The sequence below is a fragment of the Delphinapterus leucas genome, chromosome 3, assembly GCF_059928025.1.
Source record: "Delphinapterus leucas isolate spDelLeu-1000000601 "Yukka" chromosome 3, BTC_Dleu_Yukka2, whole genome shotgun sequence".
Taxonomy (NCBI): Eukaryota; Metazoa; Chordata; class Mammalia; order Artiodactyla; family Monodontidae; genus Delphinapterus; species Delphinapterus leucas.
The window spans coordinates 67,507,661-67,532,129 of record NC_143131.1 but is presented as its reverse complement, the minus strand read 5'-3'; the positions used below and the strand labels follow the sequence as shown (position 1 = coordinate 67,532,129).

The window sequence follows — 24,469 nt, the reverse complement described above, 5'->3', positions numbered from 1 at the left end:
GTGGAGCTCTCCCTAGTAAGATTTTTCATAGACCTTTTACAGAAATATTAGGACAATTCAGTGTGACAAAAAATGTTGGTTACCCCTTAGGTACAAAGCACTATGCTGATGCTGGGAAGCAAGAGTAAACCATGGTATTATCCCTTTTCTTTAGGAGCTCATGTTCAGGCAAGTAGACCACTGATTAAATTGGTGGCATTGCTGAACATTTTAAAATTGATCAGGAATGCAGAAAATGTAAAAGCCTGATGTAGAATATTGCAACTTTTATGTGAAAATATTTTATGGAAGCATAATTAGTTTGCATTTTGGCTTTTAAAACATTTTAGGAAAGAACATATTTCATGGAAAGAAAATAATGAAGAATAAAAGTTTTCTTTGGGGTGATGTCCAACAAAATAGAGATTTAAACCAAGCTGACCTGCAGATGAAAGAAGTGTATTTTGCAGGGAAAGTCATTAAAAACACCTTATAACACGTTGTAAAGTCCAATAGCAGAGGGAATTGTGACTCATTTAAACTCTAACAAATGACGAATCCATGTAAGTGGGTCTCACAGGCAGTTTATAATCAATCATAGTCAATGAATCTGTGAGTAAGTGGCACACCAGCCAAAGAACAGAAAATGAATGGAGCCTTTTAGGCTAATATGATATAACACAATGTTTAAATAAGTGTTATGAAGCGTAGAGAAAAACAACTGAATAAACCATACTTTATCCTTCTGAAATAGGTAGGAAATTGCGCCAAATAAAAGTCATAACTGCTGGGCTTTGTTTAGCAATATTACAATGCTAAAATAAACTCTGAGGCAGTCCTGATGTTATGCCAGGTAACAACAATAAAAGACCAAATTTGTGAAATTTTACTAATGACGTTTAAACAACATGACAGGTAAAATGAATTAAAAATAATAATCCAATGTAAACTGCATTTATTGTATTCATGTCAAATATATTCAATTATACTGTAAAGGATGCATTCACCACTTTATAAACAAATTTAAAAATTCTATTTTGAGCAAGGCTCTGTGTTAGGTGATGCAGGAATAACAGAAAATTAACTCATCTACCTCTTAGAACACAGAACAAAGAGTATGGGAAACAAAGAAAAACGCTATCTCCTAAATGAAAGAGTAACATTGACAAGAATAATACTAGTCCATGTGCTCTAGAGAGTGCAAACACTTTCATATATATTATTGATACATGGCTTCCAGAATCCCTGCCTGATACAGAAGTAAGGGACATGTATCCTTATCCACAATAATAAAGGGAAGATTAGACATGAGCTCTCAGCTCACTGTCTAAATCTTTTCCATTAAAATCGGCTATGCTTCTCCTTATGAACATGTATTTTATTTACATGATGCTGACAATCAAATAAAGAAGTAGCACTAAAATGAGGTACCATCTAAAACATGTGAGTTGTTACCACTTATGTGATATTTAAATAAGCAGATAGAACAATACACAAGCAACCTTAGGCAAAAAGGAATTCTTACAAGAGGGTGACTTTTCAGAATTCAAATGTCAAAATTTCCTTCTAAGTGAGCCACACAGATTAGTTCTTAAAGTATTTAATTTTTGGTTTTTAATTCTCTGGTCCTAAATAAGCATGAAGTGAATGAAGCAACACAAAGATGCTAATAATGTGGCAGCACCTTCATCTTATGTTTTTAAAGCGACACACTTCTTATTCTGAGTTACCAAGTGACTGAGCTGCCAATCACACTATTTGTAACTTGAGCTATAAGAAATTGGCTTGAAAATAAAGGCTTTCCAACTGACAGCATGACTATGGGAGGTTCTCCATTTAACTATCAGATGCTATTTTTTTGTTTTGTTTATCTTTGAGTTTAAAATAAAATGTAAAAGAAAGGCTGTCACTTAAAAAGCAATTAAATTTTTTAAAGAAATGACTCATTATTGCTGATCTCCTTTGTAATGGAAATTACAGCAAGTATAAAATACTTTGCACACCATGTTTTAAAGATATTGTTCACGTGAATTCTGACTCTAATGGTAGCAAAGTCTAATTTTATTTCACTTTGGAAAGCTATACCATAATATAGCAGAGAAAGGTCTCCTGTGATGTCTTGATCTGCAGTTGAAAAATCACGAAAAGAAGCCTTCAGAGTTTTCAAGAAGAAAGTCACATTAATTAGCCTTTGAAATTAGTCATTTTTATTAAGGAAAATGCCAAGTGTTTTGTCAGGTAAACTAAACCTATTTGACATTTTTTAACCTCTCAAAAATTGATACTATTAAAATTTTTATTTTAAAAAGTAATATTACCTAACTTCATAATTTTGCACTTCCAAATCAAGTATGCTACAAATATATCTATGAAAAAGAATAACCAATAAAAGTAAATAAAGATAAATGCACAGATCCTCTATTTCAGTAAACACTTATTAAAAACTTAATCTAGTATCAATGAAATTAATCCCAGTATAGGAAGGCAAATTAAAAAGTATATCAAATATTGTTATGCACTTTATTTAATTTTCAATAATCTCACGTTCTGTTGGAAATAAATTAACTTTCTAATCATTCAAATGGTAAAATGTGGAAAATAGTGCATGCTGTATTAAAAAGTGCATACTAATTACCATATTAAAGACTGAACATTTAGAAGAAACATGTTTAATTTTTATTAACTCAGTGTTTTCCAAACTTATTTGGTCACAAAACTCATTTTTAGCAAAAAATATGTTAATATTTCTTGCTAGAATAGTTTTAAGGGAATGAAGATCATTTGTCAGAAGATATTTCTCTAGTTCAAATTCATCTGCCTGTTAGTACTCAATTGAACCATTTCTTCCAAATAAAAACCATTACAAATGTATTCAAAGGAAGGCATTCTTCAGAATCCGTCACTGGCCTTTTGGGTCAACAATAATAGAATTATCCCTGAAATCCTATCACCAATTGTTAACACTACTGGCCTCAGCAGTTTTAATAACCTTGGAGTCACCAAAGCGATATATTGAAGAAAGAGTTCAGCCTGACTTGTATAATCTTAGTTAATGCATCTTGTAGTCATCACAATATTTGCCATCATAATGCCTAAGAGTATCATGGTATATGTCAAAGCCTCATATCAAGGCCAGCTCACACACCAAATTTTTTAAAAATTCCCATTTACATTGCAACACCATTCCTAGTTCCCTCCCAATGCCATAAAGCCCACCTCCAGTGATAAACAGTGGAGCATTACATCAAGAGACATGGAAAGGATGAACAACAGTGTTTAAATTCTGGAGTTGTTTCTGTTCATTTCAATTACCTTTTGCTGGGATTCAGTTAAGGTGCTAATTTGCACTTGACAAATCCTCTGCAAATCAAGCTGGTCTCTGTTTTTCTGCACCAAGGGAGCTGTAATATTTGGTTGAAACACACAGAATTGCCAGTATTTGGCTATTATTGACACACATAAATCCCATGTTGCTAATATAGGGATGGTAAAGTGTATCGTGCCTAAATACATCTTAATCAAAAAAAGAGACTGTAAATGTTTAAGGTAAAGGAAAAAGCAGAATATCATAAAGGGCCTCATGGAAGAGAATGTAGCCAAAACTGATGACCTGAAAAATCAGCATCTAGGGCACTTCAGTTCTGAACATGTTTTTCTTTTTTTTAATGAAGGAAGTTAACCACCAAAGTTTACATGTTATAAATGAAAAATAAAACAACAATGAAAATCTTTCAAAATAGTGTTTTTTAAAATAGTGAAATGTAGATACCTATTATGAATGGATGCTCATTAATTATTGGCCAGCATCTAAAACCCTAGATGTGGACTCAACTTTTTAGCAACTGAGCACTGGTGATTTTATTATAGTTATTCTTGAAAATATTATCAATAATTGCTTTTCAAGTGTTGGCTTAGACTAGAGATTAGTTTTACCTCTTTAAAACCTTTATTCAAGTCCTACTTCAGAAAGAAACTTTGGAAGCAGAAAAGTACCTGTTTTTTGCTCTCGAGTTATTTATAATCAAGATGACATATCTAAAAGTAGTATCACAGTGAGATTCAACATGAAACCAACGTTTGGTCTACCACATACATTCAAAATTATGAACAACAGACATACTTCATTGCAAAAATTGTTATACATTATTTCAATGATCACAGAACTGAGATTAAATAAAGAACTTTTTAATAAATAAAGTGCAGAGTTGTAAAATATAGATACCCAGTTTCTTTCCTAGGAAATCCCTTGACCAATCCACTTTACCAAGCATGAAGGATTCCTGACAGTGGCATGGAAAATATAACTTTTTCAGGAGATGACTCTTAGTTTTGCTTTTTTCCACGTCCAGCCACCATCCCTTCTTATCTGATTACAGATACACTTTTTGTTCACCTTCCACAGGGGAGCCTTAGGGATGAAGGCTTGACTAGTTAAGCCAATCATTGAAGGTATGTCATTCTCCCTACAAGTGATGGCTTCAGAAAAGGGTTTGTGGCAATTCTTTAAGAAGCCCTGAGAAGAAATGTACATAAACATATGATAGACATGCTGAAGCAATGACAGCCGTCTTGTATTTTACCACATGAAAGAAAAAGCCTGAAGAGAATAGAGTAGAAAGATAAAAAGAACTTGAGTTCTTGATGACAGTGTGGACACACTGAATTATCCAACCATGGAAATTCTTTATGTTCAAACTTGCTATTGAGATAATAAACTCCTTGTTGCTACCTAAAACTGAATCTTTGTAATACTTGCAGCTGAAATCATCCCAACTGGAAAACAAGCTAATATCTGTTAGATTGTTAGACAACAATCTTGAAAATGCATGTCACAGAGCACAGTATTAACCAGAGAAAACCATATAGATAATTTAAGACAATTACTTCTTAATTATATGAACAGTTTACTACAAACCCATTTAGTATATTACTACGACATGCTTACTACTAGTTTCGGCACTTTTATATCATCAACGGAGAAAAAACACTTTCAAAGTACATTGCATACATCTTTCTTCAGTAAAACAATATGGGGCACACACATAATTGAATTTACTAAACAAATTATTTTTTAAAAATTACTACATTTCTTTTAGTTGCAAGACACTGAATGAACTAGGTGCCATGAGGGACCACCACCTTCGAACAGCTAACAACCTAATGGAGAGAAACATATCTTCATAGTAGATTAAAATACCTCCCTAATTGACTCCTGATATAAAAGGGAGATAAGTGAAGAACAAATTAACAAATATTGGAAATATTAATAAACAAAAGTGGATCAGTTGAAAATATTTAGGCTGGAGCACAGAAATCTGAAAGGATTGAAATTATGGAAAAGAACATAAGAAACGTGAGAAACATGGTGAAAACTCTAACATGTGGAAAACTCTAATATCAGTGTAATCGTATTCTCAGACAGGGAGAAGGGAAAGAACAGGATAGGGTCAATATCTGAAAAATTACCAGCCAATAATTTTCTAAAACTGACAAAAGATGCCAAGCTGCCAATTCAAGAAGCTCTACGACTTCAAGCAGGAAAAATAAAAAGAAGACCACACTTAGGTACATCAGAGAAAACTTGCTAAACACCAGAGCCATAGGATAAAATCAGCAAGAATAAAAAAAAGACGTTAACTTCATAGGAGCATCAATATAACTAAGAGCTGACTCGTTTACAAGGAGCAAAAGAACCCAGAAGACAATGGAGTGGCATCTTCAAAGTGCTGAAGGAAAATCAACTGTCAACCTAGAAATCCATAACAGCAAAAATTCCTTAAAAAACTGAAGGCTTTCACAAAAACCACAACCAAGAGAATTTGTCAAAATCTGAAGTACACTAAAAGAAATATTAAAGGCAATTCTCTAAGTTGAAGAAAAATAATCTGGAATGAAAACAGAAAGCATAGAAAAGAATAAAGAACAAAGTAAAAGGTAAAGATATGGATAAACATAAATGAATATTAACTTTTCAAAGCTACAATAATACTTTATGAGGTCTAGAATATATGACAAATTCAAATACATGTTACAATAATGCAAAATAGTGATGCGGCTAAGCGGTCAAAGTGCCCTAAGTCCTAGCATTATCTAGAAAGTATGAAAGTTAAATTTACACTAGAATGTAATAGGTCAGAGATGTATGTTGCCATCTCTAGAGTAACCACTAAGACAAAGATACAAAAAAAAAAAAAGATACAAGAATGCATAATTAACAAGTTAATGCACAATTAACAAGGGGGGAAGGTTAAATAATAAAAATAAACAAATAGTGTCTTAGTAGATCTAAATCTAAATATATAAGTAACTACTTGAACTATAAAGGGAGTAAACAAACCAATTTAAAAGACAAAGATTATCTGGGTAGATTTAAAAAACAACTATATATTGCTAACAAATGACAGATTTTAAATATATGAAAGGTTGAAAAAAATGGAAAAACATGAAAAAGATAAACCATTGTAAACAGCAAGGAAAAGAGTTATAGCTATACTATTATCAGACAAAGACAACTTTAAGGAAAGAAACATTACTAGACATAAGGAGAGATATTTCATAATGATAAGAAAAAGTCAATTCATCAGAGAGAGAAAACAATTCTAAAATTTCTATCCACCAAATAATATATAAACAGCATATAGAATAAGTTTATACTTAAAACTATAAATCTATGTTTTTTTAATGTCCATATGGACATTTGATAGTGTTACTTAATATTTATTTAGCACCTCTTTACCCAAGGCTTTTAAACAAGGACTGAGTATAAATCACCATTCTCCTGCCTTATTTGCTTTGCCATCAAATCATAACACAACTTCCAACAGAGACATGAACATTCCCATTCATCTTAATGGTGCATTAATATCACCAAGCTATAGCTTTTCTAGTAGAATGTGTGCCCGCTCTATTAGGTAAGAAGGAGGCCAAATATTCCATGCTTCCTTATTTAGGAGCCTTAAATTAGTTTATAAAAATGAAGGCATCAAATATACTTGAATTTAAAATACGAAATCATACTCACAGAACTCTAAGATTTTAATTAGTGTTCTATTTACTGAACATGAAGAATTTTAGCACGGGAAGCGTTCTCAGAGATGAGCTCTGTGGTTAGATGCCTGTGTTAGAACCTCAGCTCCATAACTTATTAGGCTTGTTACATTGGGCAAGTTCTCTAATCTTTCTGTGCCTCAGTTCTCTCAGCTGTGAAATGGTCATAATCACAGTACACACTTTGTAGGATTGTTATTAGATGTAAATGAAACAATGCATCTAAGAAACCTAGAATAGACTCTGGCACCCATTTATAAGGGCTATGAGTAAAATAACTACGAGTCTGTAGTCGTTGTGGTGGTGGTGATGATGCTACCAGTAATAATGGTAGTGGAACCATAACAGAACAGTAATAGTAATAGAAGTAGATGTAGTAATGGTAGTGGTGGTGGTAGTGGTGATAGTAGTAGTAGTAGTAGTAGTAGTAGTAGTAGTAGTAGTAATGATATGATAGTTATGATAAATAGAAGAACTATTGTGACAGTCTTCATTGTCAGTATAACCGCCAACTTCCAGGGGTCACACACTCAAATACTTCCAGAAATCATGCAAGTGATATCAATGAATGAACTAAGCCAGATCTAAGAGAAGTGTTGAGGACTACAGAAAACAGGAAACCTATGCCCTGTTTAAATGCATTCAAATTTATTATTTGAAACACTGATATCACCGAGGAAAAACAAAGTATGAGACCTAGATTGTAACAAGGATCAACAGTTTACAACCTCTGACTTAGTCCAAGTTATGCATTTAAATTTTTTTAAAAATATAGTTGTTAATATAGCTAGTCATTGTGCTTGAAAGTACCCTAAGTTTTTTTTGGTTCTGTCATCCCCCAAGTTATAACCCTTCCCCTCTCCCCACAAAATCCTGAGTGCCAATAGGTATATATTTGCAGCTACTATTTCTCAGCATTCTTGAGCTTTACAAGGCTTGAATTTGGCACTTAGGGTCTCAGTTTGAGTATTTCTTTTGCCTACCCTACTTGTAACTGTTCTCTTTCACTGCATCATGCATTCAGACTCTGCTTAGCAAGCCTGCTGATATCCATCCTTCACACATCCCCAGGCCCTCAGAGTTAAGTTGCAGCAAATATCATTGTCAATGCTGGTGGGCTGGCAACATTCCAGAACCTCATCACTGGTAACCTTCTCTATCCTTTTGATCTTAAATATGGCTTATAGGTGATATTGATGAAATGGTTAAAGGAACCAGATGTGCTGTCTGTGGTAGAGATCCCTGTCACAGTCACAGAGAGACGAGAATCCTACATATTACAGTATAGACATTCAGCTGATTTAGAGATTGCTGATGCATTACACCCCTTTGTCTTAACAGGGGTTTGCAGTTTTACAGCGCCAGTGAAAATGTTTAGCTTCATTTTTCTCGGTCAAATTGATAAATGTAGTAAAACAGATTTCTGAAATCTGTTTTACTACAATGAATCCAAAAAACAGTGTAATAACACCTTTTGCGTTTATTAGGTGTTACAATACTCAATTACACCCACCCAAAGGTCTCATGACTTACATTAAGAGCTTCATAAAAACTTGGTAGTAAAATCTGACTTCTTTTTCACAGTATTCTAAATCTGTTCTAGAGCCACAGAATCAGCCTGAGATGGAAGTTTTCTAAACATTAAGATCAAATAGATCTTACGTGTGTAAAATAGAGATACAATGTGAGTCACATAGAGAATTTAAAATTTCTTATTAGCCTTATTTTAAAAAGTAAAAAAGAAACAGATGAAGTTAAAAGTAATATTATATTTAACTAAATATATCTAAAATATTATTTTAATATATAATTAATATCAAAATTTATTAGACATGTTACATTCTTTTTTCATACTAAATTTTTGAAATCCAGTGTGTGGTTTATCCTTACAGAACAATTCAATTTGGACTAGCCACATTTCCACTGTTCGAAAGCTTCATGTGACTGATGGCTATTTTATTGAACAACACAGCTCTAGACAAACCTCCAGTCCAATGTATTAATAGATGATGACTTAGCTTCTGTCTGAACACTGCTATTTTCTCTTCTTTTCATCTCAATTTCTCATTTATTCTAAGCTTAAGTTTCCTTTTAATGAGTCTTATTCCATCTTGTCTGGTTTAAACTCCGTTCTCCTAGGTCAGTGGTTCTGAATCTTTTTTGGAACATGGTCCCCATTGAAAAGATAAAAAGTTTGGGTCCTTGCTCCAGAAAAACGTACATTTCCATTGTTATGAGTTGAATTGTATCCCCCCCCGCAAAAGGTATTTTAGAGTCCTAATCCCCAGTACCTAAGAATGTGACCTCACTTGGAGATAGAGTATTTAGAGGTAATAAAGTCATGAGCTCAACTGTGTGGGCCCTAATCCAATATGATTGGTGTTCTTATTAAAAGAAGAAATTTGGACACAGGTATACATAGAGGGAAGATGATGTGAAGAGACACAGGGAGAAGATGGCCATTGACAAGCCAAGGAGAGAATTTTGGAACAGATCCTTCTCCCTCATGGCCCTCAGAAGGAACCAACCCTGCTGACATCTTGATTTCAGACTTCTAGTCTCCAGAACTTTAAGACAATTTATTTCTATTGTATAAGCTACCTAGTTTGTGGTACTTTGTTACAGTAGCCTTAGCAAACTAATACATGCATACATACATATAATTTTACATATAATTCCAAACGGCTCAAAGATCTCCCCACTAAACATTCTTTAAGAACCAGAGGTTGGGCTTCCCTGGTAGAGCCCTGGTTAAGAATCCACCTGCCAATGCAGGGGACATGGGTTCGAGCCCTGGCCCAGGAAGATTCCACATGCTGCGGAGCAACTAAGCCCGTGTGCCACAACTACTGAGCCTGAGCTCTAGAGCCTGCGAGCCACAACTACTGAGCCCACGTGCCACAACTACTGAAGCCTACGTGCCTAGAGCCTGTGCTCCACAACAAGAGAAGCCACGATAATGACAAGCCCATGCACTGCAACGAAGAGTAGCCCCTGCTCACCGCAACTAGAGAAAGCCCGCGCACAGCAACAAAGACCCAACACAGCCAAAAATAAATAAATTTATAAAAACAAAACAAAAACAAACAAGAACCAGAGGTTAAGAACTCACTTTGGATTGAACAAATTAAAAAGCATTTATGTAGTGTTTCTGTCACTTATTAACATTAATTATATCAACCAACATTTGTCCTAAGTTCATTCTCAGATCAGGCTTCTTACCACAAGAATGGTAAAATAACATTTTTAAACTATTCTCAGAATTCCTGCAAGTCACTGCATGTTCTAAGGTTTAATATGATTCTCATGGGTTATGCTACACTTTGAGACTATAACCTTATTTACATGATCTTCTGCTCATGTTTAGTACATGTCCTCTTAAAATTGGGACATACAGAAATACGGGAAAATATTTATTTTCTTTAGATACTTCCCTTTTTCTCACCTAATTCATATACGAGTCAAAACCATATAAAGCAGGGTTTCTCACTTGGGTTCCACAGAATAATAAAGCCCATTTTAAAAGTTCCTAAGGTCTTATAATTTTGCGATCTGTTTCACAATACATTCTATCCTTCATTGTTATGCACACTAACATATTAAAGACTAGGAGAGATTATGCAGGAAAGAAAAAAATTGTTTAAGTTAAATAAGTGACCACATAGTTTTTTCTCACATATGTATTACCCATTGACACATCATGTAGATGACTACTTATGTCAAGTTGCCATACTCTGTAAAATCCTAGTCATACATACTTGGAGAAAGATGGTATAAATGTAGCCACAAAGCAGGCTAACCTCACGTTATTTAGATTCACTGGCCCAACCCAGTTAGTCACTGTTGGCAAGATCATTACTGCCACCAACAACACTGTTGGATGTGGGTATCACCTTCCACTGATAATTAAGTGAGACCGATTTGGTCCAGGCATAACAGTTTCCAGTCCTCATGGCCTCCCAGGTCCTGACAGAACTCCATACCTATCAAGTTCAGGAAACAGAGGATGGGGGAACAGCAACGATAGTAGCTGGGGCAAGAACTCCACAGACTCCCAATTCTTACCTAAATTTCAGTAATTTTTTTAAGCATAAATACTTCTAATATTGCTGTTTGCTTTTTGCTCATTTCCAGAGCAATGAAGTATATGTTTATTTCTTTTTTGACAATTTTAGATACATAATTCCTTTTGGAGGAGAGATTCTGCCAACCTTCTCATCACCCATAGCCAGAGACAAATAATCTTAACAGAATTTATTTTTGTCTCTCCAAGAACATAAAAAATATAGAAATAGTTGCCTAGGAGGTTATATCAAAGTTATATTTTAATAGTGGGGTATAGAGAAGTTATCACAAATTTGCTAAGTACCTTTGGTACATTTGAGAGCTCTCAGGTAAATAAAATACTAAGTCAAAATCTAAAGCAATTAATATACACAGGGAGTGAGGTAAGTCAGACAGAGAAAGACAAATACTGTATGATCTCACTTATATGTGGAATCTAAAAAAGCCGAACTCATAAAGACAGAGTGGAATGATGGTTACTGGGGGCTGGGGGTGGGGAAATTGGGGAGTTGTTTAAGGGTACAAACTTGCAACTAGTAGATCGATAAATCCTGCAGATCTAATGCACAGCAGAGTGATTACAGTCAATAATACTGTATATAAACTTCAAAGTTGCTAAGAGACTAGATCTTAAGTGTTCTCACCATAAAAAAGAAATGATAAATATGTGATGTGATAGAGGTGTTAGCTAACTCTTCGGTGGTAATCACATTGCAATTATAGATGTACCAAATCAACACATTGTACACCTTACACAATGTTATATGTCAATTATATCTCAATTTAAAAAAATATACAGAGGGATGACCTCAATAGAAATATGTACATTCTGGAATTTTCTCCACAAGCTTTACATCATAAAGCCTAGCTTGTTTAATCTAATGATATTGACTACCTCTATGGAAAATTTATGTATAAATAGGATCTTTCTTCTCTTTAGAAGAAAAAAATGTTCTCATTATTCTATTGCATCAGTGGCAGTCTCTTTAGTGCTAGCAAAGTCCCAAGGGTTTTTACAATACCTCAAAAAGAAATGTACAAATGTGGGCAATCTATTGTTACAGAAGGCAAATACTTTCTCATTCTTTTCTCCTGTGTGGCCAACAGTAATGTACTTAACATTTTTAGGCCTCTGTTTCCTCATCTGAAAAATGATGGGCTTGTACTAGAAGATCTAGAACTATATTAGATCTAGATTTCTCAAATATATGCCATCATTCCTCTGCAACGTTGCTTATGTATAAGAGCCCATGATCGCTAGGAAATACACTCAAATTGCTTTTCCAGTTTTGTGACAGGTTCTACTAAATCAAGCTTTTACTTAGAATTTATAAACAAATGTGCCTATGATAAACAAGCTGGATAATATTAAGGGCATAGTCTGTGATTCCAAAGCTGAATTCTGAGTAATCTCTTTGGCAGGACATGCTGTTATCCGCTCTGTGAGTAGACATTCAGTGTTCAAAGCAACGAGCTCTTTGATACTTTGAAATTTTGGATTCTGTTCTATTTTTAAAAGCTACTATATCAGTATTCATCAACTGTTTGACATGGCCATTCATTTATATTCAAAAAGGCTATTCTATAATTACCCTTCCTTTCAGGAAGCCTACCAACTAAGAGAAGCCTGAATTACTGATAGCAGTTATACAGGGACCTTCCTGTTGGTTAAGAAGGAGGACTAATTAAACTAATGTGCTAAATCTCGGGCTAATAATTATGCAGAAAAGTGGTAAGAAAGCTTATTTTATCAGTTTTTAGTGGTTGTGCACCTTTAATATGAAGCTAAGAAGGCTAAAACATTCTAGAATAAGTATATTTCTTATTTGAACTTTTGGTAAGGCTGATTTAATTGTTCTCTAAATGTTATAAATTTGTCAACTTCTAATAGAAATAACTATAATTTTAAAATACTGGTTATTCATTAAAATAATTTTAAATAATATTAAAAATAATTAATGACACGTTAAAATAAGTCCTCTTGTGGTGGCTAAGTAGGAGCCAATTAACCATATCTTTTCAAAATGCTTCACATAAAGATACTATTTCTATAAAATAAACCCAATTTTTCCCTAAATATTCACATGCATTTTGAATTCTGTTAAGACTAAGGAGTGCTTTGTAATAATTGCCAAAATTCTTAGAACATTCATATAAATTTAAAAATTGTTTTCACATAATTCTACTTTTATTGCAGTATCAAAATGGTTATGAAACAATACAAAAATCTGCATAACCCTAAGTTATTTCTTAGGTTAGATCAGCTATTGTTGGGGCAAATGAAAGGCCACTTGCATGCACTGCTGCTTAGTGGCCTTTTGTCACTAAAATGCTATACCAATTACACTTATATCTCTGTATATTTTGGTGAGGTTCTGTTATTCAGTGGACCTAGCTCAACTTGAAGTTTCTCCACAGCGATGGACCTCAGGTATTACCTTGAATTGTAACTAAAGAAACAGAGGATTTCCTGTAGAGAAGGTTGTTTAATAATATCTATAATAACCCAATATGTTTCCATTGAATTAAAAAACAAAAACAACTTTGGAGGTAGGAGGAGTCCAGACTAACCAGGAAATCCTTAAAGCCACAAGGAGTTAATACCAACTAGATGAGAATGAAAGTGACCCATCCTCCTTTGTAATCCAGGAATTGAGCTATAAATAGGGAACACAGCAACTAGTTTATCTATCATAATCTTAATCTGAAACAAAGTGAATATCTATGAACTCTAGGGCTTTAGTATTCAGTCACAGTTTAGGAAATAAAGTCTGTAAAACAAGTGCTACCTCTCTAGAAATTCTGGAAATTAAGACATAGAGAAAGCAAATCTTACTAGAGAATAACATAAAATGTAGTCGCGGGGTGGTATCGACTGTGATGTTCAAGTTTTAGAATACTTCAGAGATCTACTTTTAGCTAATAAACTGTTAGTGAATACTTTAAAGGTTTTTCTTAAACCTTTAAATATGGTGTAGTACATATGAACATGATGTCACTTATTGGATTGAACTACTTGTCATTAGTTATTTCCTCAACAATCCTAACGATGAGGGAAATTTAAAAACTTTGGAGGAAAAAAGTAATAAAACAGATTGCTTATTCATAAAAAATGTTACCTATCAGTTTCCTACAAACTACAATATCCCTTCCCTACTTCTGGGTATATGCATAAAAATTGTTTACTGGTTCCACAATATTCATTCAAATCTTTTACTTGAATGAATATTGTGGAACCACTAAATGATTCTGGGCTCACTAAACCTCTTCATCATGCAGGAATGAGGTAATAATGTAAACAACTTATGAGGAAATCTGGTGATTTTAATAATTAATGATGAAAATATATTTATATAATAAAAATTATTATCAAGTTACAGATCTAGCCATTTAAAGAAATGGCTTTCTGAAAGATAAATGTATTAAATCCCATCGATTTGTTTTCCTCTAGTTTTTATTGTACAGAAAGCACACATGAACCCACAGTATCTAAAATAAATTCATGTATTTACTTGTGCTCTAAGAAGTTATTGTCAAGACAGCAGAGTAAGGAAGCAATTCTCACTGCTATACCCCAAACACATAGTAGTAATATATAAAATACCAAAAGACTAAACTGTGATTAAAAAAAAAAAATCTCATGGACTAAGAATATATTTTGTCACCATAAAAGAATAGATTATGGAATCTGCTAAATTATGAGGCTGATTTTGTTGTTTAACATATATTTTTCCTCAGATCTATGGAATCTAGTGCTTAATGCAAAATTAAGCATTTTAGATCTAAGATTCACTTTTTTTTCCTTTAGCAAACCAGTTTCATGAACACTTCTTGCTGAAGCAGAGAGAAAAGAATAGTTAAAACTTCTAATAAAAATGCTCTTAATTCTTGACATAGAAAACTTGCCAAAAGCAAGTTAAATGCAAAAAAAATAGAATCAGAGACCTATGGTCAAATATGTTGTGAACTAGATATGAGTTAAAGAAAAAATTCCATGTAAAATATAGAAAAAATACGCAATGACTTAAACATTTTTGAAGAGAAATTTTGCCAAATTTAAAAGAGTACAATTATAACGTAAAGCTTTGCTTAAAAGAGACAACACATAAAGGACCCCATTCTCATATACCCATGTTTAACCGTATACTTTCTCTTCAAAAATAATTTTCATCTACATCAAAGTTTCGTGAGATACTCTGAATAGGGAACAAAATCAAAGGCCATTGTGTTTAATAAAAATTCAGAATGTTCAAATTGGAAAGAGTACAGATTCTCTTTCTTTGTGAGCTTTCAATTACATCTGATTATTTTAAAAAAGGATTTCATTTTAAATGGGCCACAAATGTAAACCAAGCATAGCCTCCAAATGAAATTTTACTCTCATGTACAAAATGAGAGTCTGTGTATGACTGACCCAATTCAAATCTAATTAGAATCAGATTAATCAATCAACTAATTTAATCAACAACAGAACGTTTCCATGAATGTAATTAGACACTTTCCTGTGTCTTTGTTCATTTATTCTACCTTCTTTCCTGTCATTAGGGGAAGTGCCCATGCTCCTAGCTAAATGAATCCTGCCGTTTGTGCATCTGATCCCATCTTATCTACTTAGAGACAGTATTCTAGCAATTCTTACCTCTGTCTACTGCCTGGACATTTTTTTCTCTCTCTCCTTATATACTCCCATCAGTATGCAAACATGGCAGTATTTCTCTCATCTAAGAGAAAAAAAAACCCTCTTGACCTCACTTCCCCATCGAGCTCTTGACCTGGGTCTTTCCTTTTCTTTTTTTTACAGTAAAACTTGTTAAAAGCATTGCTTATATTTGCTATCTCTTCTCCAATTCTCTCTTCTCATTCCTTTTGAGGCTCCTATTCTATTCCCCACCATTCCACTGAAAATGTTTTATTAAGAGCCCCAATAACATTTATATTGCTAAATACAGCAGTCAGTGCTCATCCTCATCTTCCTTGACCAATGTGCAGCATTCAACTCAGCTGATCACAGTCTCCTTCTCGAAACACTTTGTCGACTTGGCTTTCAGGATACCACACCTACAATATTTGCTGCTCCCTTAGTCTTCTGCGTTGGTCTCCTCATCTTCCTAACCTCTGCGCACTCAAGTGTATCAGGGCTGAGTCCCTGGACCACTGCTCTTTTCGGTCTTCTCAAACTCCCTTGAGATCTCAGCCAGCTCTAAATACCATCTTATTTGTCAGCAGGAGCCCTCCCCCAAAGTCCCAATTTGTATATCCATCTCTCTACTCAATATCTCAGAATTAATGTTTCCAAAACTGAGTTCCAGCCCTTCCCCTCGCAGTCTCCCCCACCTTGCTAAGTCAACTGCATCTTTCAACAGTTCATTCCAAAAAGCTTACCATCACCACTGTCTTTCTCTGATGACCCATACCCGCTTCATCAGCAAATCCTGCTGCCTCTAAACATTTCTAGAATCTGCACTTTGTTTACCACCTTCACTACTTTCACTCTCGTCTAAGGCCATCTCATCCTTCACTCACTGTTGAACTAGCTTTCTGTCTATCTTCTGCACTTATCATCCTATATTCTCAACACAACAGATTAATCCTGTTAAAACTTAAATCACATCATGCCACTTGACTAGTTAAAATTCTGTAACAGTTTCCAGTATCACTCAAATTGAAAACTGAAATCCATACAATGGCCTAGAAGACCTTATACATTATCTGGCCTCTTTGACCTCATCTCCTAATACTCCCTATCTTCATCTTTCCACTTTATGCATACTGCTCTCCATGCTATTGCTTGAACACATCAGGCAAACTTCCACATCAGGGCATTTGTACTTAACTGCTTTTTCTGCTTTCCCACAGGTAGACTTACACCTTTTCACCAAGGACTTTTCTGGTGCCTTAGCTAAAATCACAACCCTCATCCCTATTCCCACCCTGACATTTTTTATCATCCTTCCCTGGTTTATTTTGCTCCTCAGCATTTATCACTAACATACTTTAATTTACTCATCTTGTTATTGTCTGTTTCCCTGGCTAGAATTTAAACTCCACGAAAGAGGAAATTTTTGTGTTTTGCTCTCTACTGCACAGAAGAGTTCCTGGTACATATTTGACGTGAAGACATATCTTGCTTATCGTTTATGCAACTTTGTTTAATGAGGAATAGTATACCTTGATGTACATGTGTGTGTGTATGTATATACATGTGCATGCTTGCTTGTTTTGTTGTTGCCAACGAGTTGCTGGATTTCATAATAAATATTAATTTTTAACATTAAGTAGTTGAGGTTTTAGACTAAAAACCCTAAAGAATGTGTGTAGAAAAAATTATTTTTAGAACATTTTTCTTTAAGGTTTATTATCATAAGTAATAAATAATAAGCCCAAGTGAGATGTTCAACAAAGGAAATAAATGTATTTACTTTACCTGGACTTAACACAGAGGGATTAGGTGGGATTTCACTTTCCTCATCAGTACTTTCATCATAGATTGCATCTCTGTCAGTAGTCATTTCAGAACATGTTGGAGTTTCCCTAGAAACAGAGAGAGGCAGACTTATAAATCATTGGTTCATTCCTGGCTAGGTATCAAATTCACCAGTAAGTAATTATAGAAAATATCCCTGGAAAAACATTATAATTAAACAAATATATATTGAAATATATATAATTAAGATGAAAGCACTTTAAAGACTATATGTTAACTCTCTTAAGAACAAGTTTCTCTTTTACCTTATATAAATGTGGTTTAGTGCTCACTATAATTAATTCTTGAGTCAGTTTATTATCATTTATTATTTATCTATCAAATCACAGTACTATTCTTCTAAATTACCTTCTGTGGGTCACAGAGTAATCAGTATTTTACTGATCTCAAAGCAGTTCTGCCTTTCATTTGGTCTCCCCAAAACTCTGAGATGGGTACCTTTATTCTTATTATGAAGATATCCAAGTAAGGCACAGAGAGTTTAAGGATTGTCCAAGCCATACCACAGTCATAAGTCACCTATGATTCTTCCTTAAAAATCAAGTACATATTCACACTTAGAGTCACTTGATTCTAAAATTAAGCATTGCTTAGACATCGAGATCACAAATGTGTGCCCAACTCTATGGTTCTGCAGAAGATGAAAGCTTTTAATTAATATATTTCTTAGTGATGCCTAAGAATTAAACTAATATTATTTAGGTAAATCTCATGCCAGTTTTATGATTTAAGTCTAGGTGTGACAGTTGGGCAGGCATGGAGAGATCATGTTGAGTATTCTCCAGTCCACTGCATCTAACAACCAGAGCATCCAACCCCAGACTATCAAATGATCTCATATTACTAAAAAGTTGGCATCTAACTTTCATTAAGTTTGGGAAGAAATTGCACTAAAATGTCTGCATCTGCCATCCCAAAACAGAAAGGTCAAAATACCTTTTATGCTCGATGTTCTTTTCCAGTTCTTGAACTTCATTTAACAATTTATTTAAGCTTCTGATCTTTGCTTTCTTCTCATTCAGCACCAGAATGAACCGTTTATAAAGATCAGTCTCCAAAGCTTCCTTAGCACTCACACATTTTTCAAATCTAAAATATAAACAAACAAGTAAATAAATCATGCAGGTTGTTTTAGCATTATTCAATCTAATACTGAAGACAATTTCAAGAAAATTTTTCAAGAAGAATACAATTAAAACCATTTAAACATGTTTTCATTGATTTAAAGTTTTATATAGGTAAACAAATAATTAGAACTTATTGTTCATTAGCGTTTGTAGTTTACATACTGAGAAAAGGATAGAAATTGGAAACTGACAGCAAAAAAGCTTTTAAAACATCTAAATGCCTAAATGTAACAACTTATTCACATCTATGGTTTATTTCCAAAAGCACATATTTGTGGGAGAAATTTCAAACAAGAGTAACTATAGCCTATGTTTCTTGTACTTTGTTAATATTACTATAATAGCAACCATGATCTTGTTTTGTGATTAAGTGATTTACTTAATCAGTTCTCCCCAAATAGATTATGAACTGCTCCACAACAGGAACATGACATACCCAGTTGTATCTTATAACCCAGCAAACACACACACACACATACATATATTTATCCAACTTGAAATTTCCAAGGAGATTAATGAAACAGCAAATGTGAAACACTATATATTTTAAATTTTAGATATGTAAGACAAAACATAAAATTCTCTGTCATTTATAATTCTTCCCACAATGTTCAAATGAGCTAACAAGAGACTGTACTAATTTTAATCTCTCAGATATATATAAAATAAAGAAGGCAAACTAGCAGAGGTTGTATATACTTGATATGTGCATACACACACACCATGAATAAACCTCTATTTTAAAGATTCAAATATAAATTATTTCATGTAATATATTCTTTTAAAAGGAGTTTAGCTCTGCCTGGTTTTCTTTTTACCATACTGTTAATTATACTTGTTGTTCTATACAGGTATTCTAGTATTTTCATTATATATATTATTTAACTATATATATTTTTCAGTGAAATAGAAACAAAAATGTCAAAATTTGATATACATGTCCTTATACTTTCAAGAGACCACCTAGCTAGAAATGCAAAGAATTAGGGCCTCTCATGGGATGAAAGGGAACATAGGGCATTATATTTTCTGGGACCAATTACAGCAGTCTTATAGTAGTCATTGCCAAGGCTGTGAACTCCGTAAGGGCAGAGAGCATGTACGTTTTATTGGCTGCTTTATCCTCTGTGCCTAGCATAGTGTTTGGCATTCAACAGATGTTGAATAGCTATTTATCAGATAAATGAATGAAGTGGGCAAGTTAATATGGACATCTTATGAAGAAATGTAAAACCAGTGATTCTGAATATTATATTTTTCACTCCTTTAATAGCTATTCACTATTGTAACAGTAATATTTTTCATCTTCTTCAAGCTTCTAAAAAATTGTGATATTTAAGTGATGCACATAATGGTACAGCTAAAAGAGTTTAGGAATAGAAAGGAAGAAAATAAATGAAAGAGCGTAGGGATGCTTAATGCTTATGTTTTGTAAAGAGGGAATCAATTACATTGCCTAAAAGACTAATGGATTTAAAAATAAATAAATGTGACCAAAAGATGCATGAAAGTAAAATTAAAATGAAACCTGGGATGTGGGTCAGGGGAGAAAAACAAGACCAGGGGAAGTGATCAAAATTCCTCATCTTATAGCAGGGAGCACACAAGTAAATCTTAAATTTCAGAACATTAAGAAGTAGAGTGAATAAGTATATGTAGCAAATCACCAAAAGAATGAAAATAAAAATTCTAAAAATTAATTACCTCCAAGGGTAGGCTAAGGATAGAGGATTTTTAATTTTATACTCATCTGTACTTGATGAACATTTTATACAGGCTTAACTTTAATTTAAAAAATTGTTTATCCACTTGCAAAAAAACCTGTGATAAATATTAATATAGCAGTACCTCTATCATCAAGCAAAGCTCTCTGAGAAAGAAGTACTCCAAAAGGTGTGGGGAAAAAAATAGAGCCAAAGTTGAGGAGAAGCTGCCAATATTGATGGCTTATTTTAAGCTGGGATATGTTACTGGATTTATATTTCAGATGCAAAGTGTTTGTTAACATTATATTCTTATTTTCTTGTACTATTTTCCAATGTAACACAAGTTTAAAAGATAACTAGAGGGCTTCCCTGGTGACGCAGTGGTTGAGAGTCCGCCTGCCGATGCAGGGGACGAAGGTTCGTGCCCCGGTCCGGAAGGATCCCGCATGCCGCGGAGCGGCTGGGCCCGTGGGCCGTGGCCGCTGGGCCTGTGTGTCCGGAGCCTGTGCTCCGCGGCGGGAGAGGCCACGGCAGTGAGAGGCCCGCGTACCGCAAAAAAAAAAAAAAAAAAAGATAACTAGAACATACACCTGAGTGTACAATAATAAAATACTTTAAACATATACAAAGTAAAAATCAGTTATAAAAATTTACAATAAAAATCTTGTATAATAATTCAATATGTAAATCCATAACTATAGTAACCAATTAGTAACTTATCTGATTTAAAGGCATATTTAATTTCCCTATAAATCACTTCAATAATTCTTGATTGAAAGATTATGTGTACTTATCAACTATCAAGCAAATTTCCAAACCTTTATTAAAATTAACATTTGGTATAACTCATGAATTAGAAATAGATATCAAAATGAAATATATCTTTTTTGTCTAAAGAATATTATTAATCTAAATAGATAGTGTCACGGCTACATTGTCAAAGGTAACAACATTTCTGTGATAGGAAAGCAAACTCAGTAGAATGCATGGCATTCTGTGAGTTAACCTTGCTTGGTTTTAGCAAAGCTTTAGGATTTTGTTACAACCAAACCTCTAATCATTAAACTAAATAACACTTCCTAGACAAAGCTGGGGAGTGGGGGTTGGCTAGGAAATAGTATTATTGTAAATAGTTTCAGGATATGAATTTACTTTTATTATTAATGATTAACAAATTCAGAGAACTCTATCTTTTTATTTAATATTCAGCAACTAACAGGTACATACCATCCTCCCATCACATTTGTAATGCCATTCCTCCCTTACAGCATTATGATGTTACTATGCCTTCCATATTATTGATACTTGCCTCCTGCCAACCCTCCACGTCAAGAACTGAACAGGTATTAGTAAGTGAGACATACGGGATTCATTGCTAAGTTTAGCAATACTAAAGGAGAACTCACATACAACCAGATCAGGCCACAGCTAGTCCAAGGATCATCTCCAAAGCAAAGCTCAAACCTGATGAAACCATAAATAACATCAAACAGGAAAGGCCTAATGATGCTTTATCCTTTTAACAGTGACTGGGACAACAGAACAATAAAGTTTAATTAGCAGCCTTGGACTGAGGTATCTAGGAACTCAGACCAAAGGATAGTACTTAAAAAAAAAAAAAAAAAAAACTAAAAGAGTAAAAACTAAATATGGAAAACACTGAATATTCAAATAAAATACTTCTGGATGGGAAAACAAAGAATTTAAGAATAAATGTCAAAAAAAACAACAAAAATGAGAGCAGAAACAAGGTAATTTCATGGAGAAATAACATCCAAAATAAAAGAGTAAATGATAACCCAAAATAAAACAATAGATATGTAAATGTGAACACGTGGTACTTAGAAACAGTGCAGTAATCCTTGTATTTACAGCTCTGATCAAATTTATATCCAGGTCAGGGTTGTGCAGCAAAAGAAAATCTACACAGAGTTCAGAGGACAAAGAATGCTAAAAAGAAATGGAAAAGCAAGCAGTGGTAAAGAGATTTAATAAGCCTCTAAGAACTGAAGAAGATGGTAAACAGCTGTTCCTCATCCTTTCTGATGACAGAACAAGAGGAAATGGCCTTCAGTACACCATGAAGGACTCAGATTACCAATAGATGGAAGGAAGAATTTTCTGCCTGTGACTGTTCTTAAACAATGTAATGGGCTACCAACGGGAGTTGAAGATATCTCTTGAGGTCTTTAAAAATTGGACTAAATTCATCTGGCTATAATGTGATCCTAGCTTGAAGGCAGAGAGATGAAGTAGAAGAGCTTTCAAGGTCTCTTCTATCCTAATGATTCCATGAGTGTCAACCCAATTCAAAATGCTGAAAACTGCCTTCAATTATAGGTTTAATAACTATAACTCAGAGTAAAGCTAGAGAGTTTCTAACTTGATGTCTGAGTGCAAACAAAAGACCTATTCAGTAACGTGGAACTTGAGAGTTGTTATTTGAAACTAAATAGGAAAAACCAGTGAAATAAATATAGCTAATGACCTAAGGATTTACATACAATATTTCTAATGTCTTCTCCTTTATCTAAACTATACAGAATTAAATTAATCCAGTAATGTCACTTGTTTAAAATGGAGCTAAGACTGCAATTATTAAATAGCAAATAAAAGAATAACAGCAAATATATATGTTAAAAGTCTACACGTTAAAGCTCATTTTTTTACTCTTACTGTAATTCCTCACTCCTTACTCAAACCTTATTTATTCTCCACTGTCATCCCAAATGGAAACAGCTTTAGATTTGGCTCTGATTATAATAATGATACATATTTAAATACAAAAATATATGCAAAAAGTACTCCCAAGAAGTAAAGGAAAATTTAATTCACAATTCCAGACACACACTATTATCATTTAATTTTCTCTTTCTAGATACTCTCTATCTGAAGACATATTTTACAAAAAAAAATGAGATACTCTTCATATTTTTGGAAATTCACATTTTGCCTCAACACATCATAAACATTTTCCATGGTATAAGCACCATGTATATGATTGCTTTTTGCTCATATAATATCCTATTGTGTATTAAATATATTTCAGACCTATCTACCATAGCTTCTAAGGGAATTCTCAGCACCTATTTTGTGACCCACACCCCCACTCTCCCAGGCACACATAGTCTTGAAAAACGATAAGGAAGAAATGATTGGATCATGAATGGACACTGATATAAGACTAATCAGAAGCAGCACAGGAAACTGAACTGTGACCAGGCCTAATGAGAAGACCTCAACTCTACTATCTATGTGGTCAGTTACCTAACTCAGTATGTTTGTATCCTACTTCTAATCTCTCTAAAGACTCTTGATCAGTACTACTGCCTTATGGAAGCAGGAGCTGTAAATCCTTTGCTCATTTCCCAGTGTACTAAGGCTCTGGAGAGGGAACACTTCAGGAAATACTGCTTGGCCATGACCAAGGTGTATTTACAGCTCTTTAAAATGGCCACTTTCTCTGTGATAGGAAAGAAAACCAAATTTGGAAAATAGATAAATCTACTAATCCAACAACTAGAATACAACCAAGAGCCGAGAATTCTCTGGAGTGGACTTTGTTTCCTCTGTTTGAAGGGCCACTCCAAGGGCACACATCTTCAATTCCTGAAGAAGATATGTGATCCAGTACTTACAAAAAAAAAAAAGAATAGCTGGAGCATAATAAGACTGGTGATAAGCTACATGGCTATGCTTTTGATCAAATAGGTAACTTTTTGCCACAATAACACAAAAGAATTTTCTGGGTAATTCTGAAATAGCAAATCAAGCATCCGTGGGGCACATATTATATATACCCTCATACGCTGTTTTACAGCACAAGGTATATTTGTCTCCACTGTCTCATCTTTGTTCCCTGCTGCTTTCCATCCTATGGCAGCGGTGTTGAATACTGATGAGATAATACCTCTTTCAACCTCTTGCAGACATTTTAAAGCAATTTGCTCAAGTACCAAGTACCCAGTCTGCATTTTTGTGGGCAATTTGTGAATCAAATTTCCGATCATCCTGAGGGTATTTTGAGTTTTTAATATAATGGCTTATCACGACCAGGGTAC

General features: G+C 34.0%; 1 protein-coding gene across 5 annotated transcripts in view; it reads right to left on the bottom strand.

The window, feature by feature from the left end:
* Nucleotides 1-24,469, bottom strand: part of XRCC4 (X-ray repair cross complementing 4) — a 263,958-nt gene that overhangs the window by 121,308 nt on the left and 118,181 nt on the right. For all 5 annotated transcript variants that reach the window (XR_016392716.1, XM_022593363.2, XM_022593335.3 and 2 more), the window contains exons 5-6: nucleotides 18,512-18,664; nucleotides 17,516-17,622 (exon numbers count right to left, since the gene is read on the bottom strand). Coding sequence is in view for 4 of the 5 variants with exons in the window: in XM_022593363.2 (XP_022449071.1) it covers nucleotides 17,516-17,622; nucleotides 18,512-18,664 (260 nt within the window). In the remaining variant the exon portion in view is untranslated. The remainder of the gene's footprint in view (nucleotides 1-17,515; nucleotides 17,623-18,511; nucleotides 18,665-24,469) is intronic.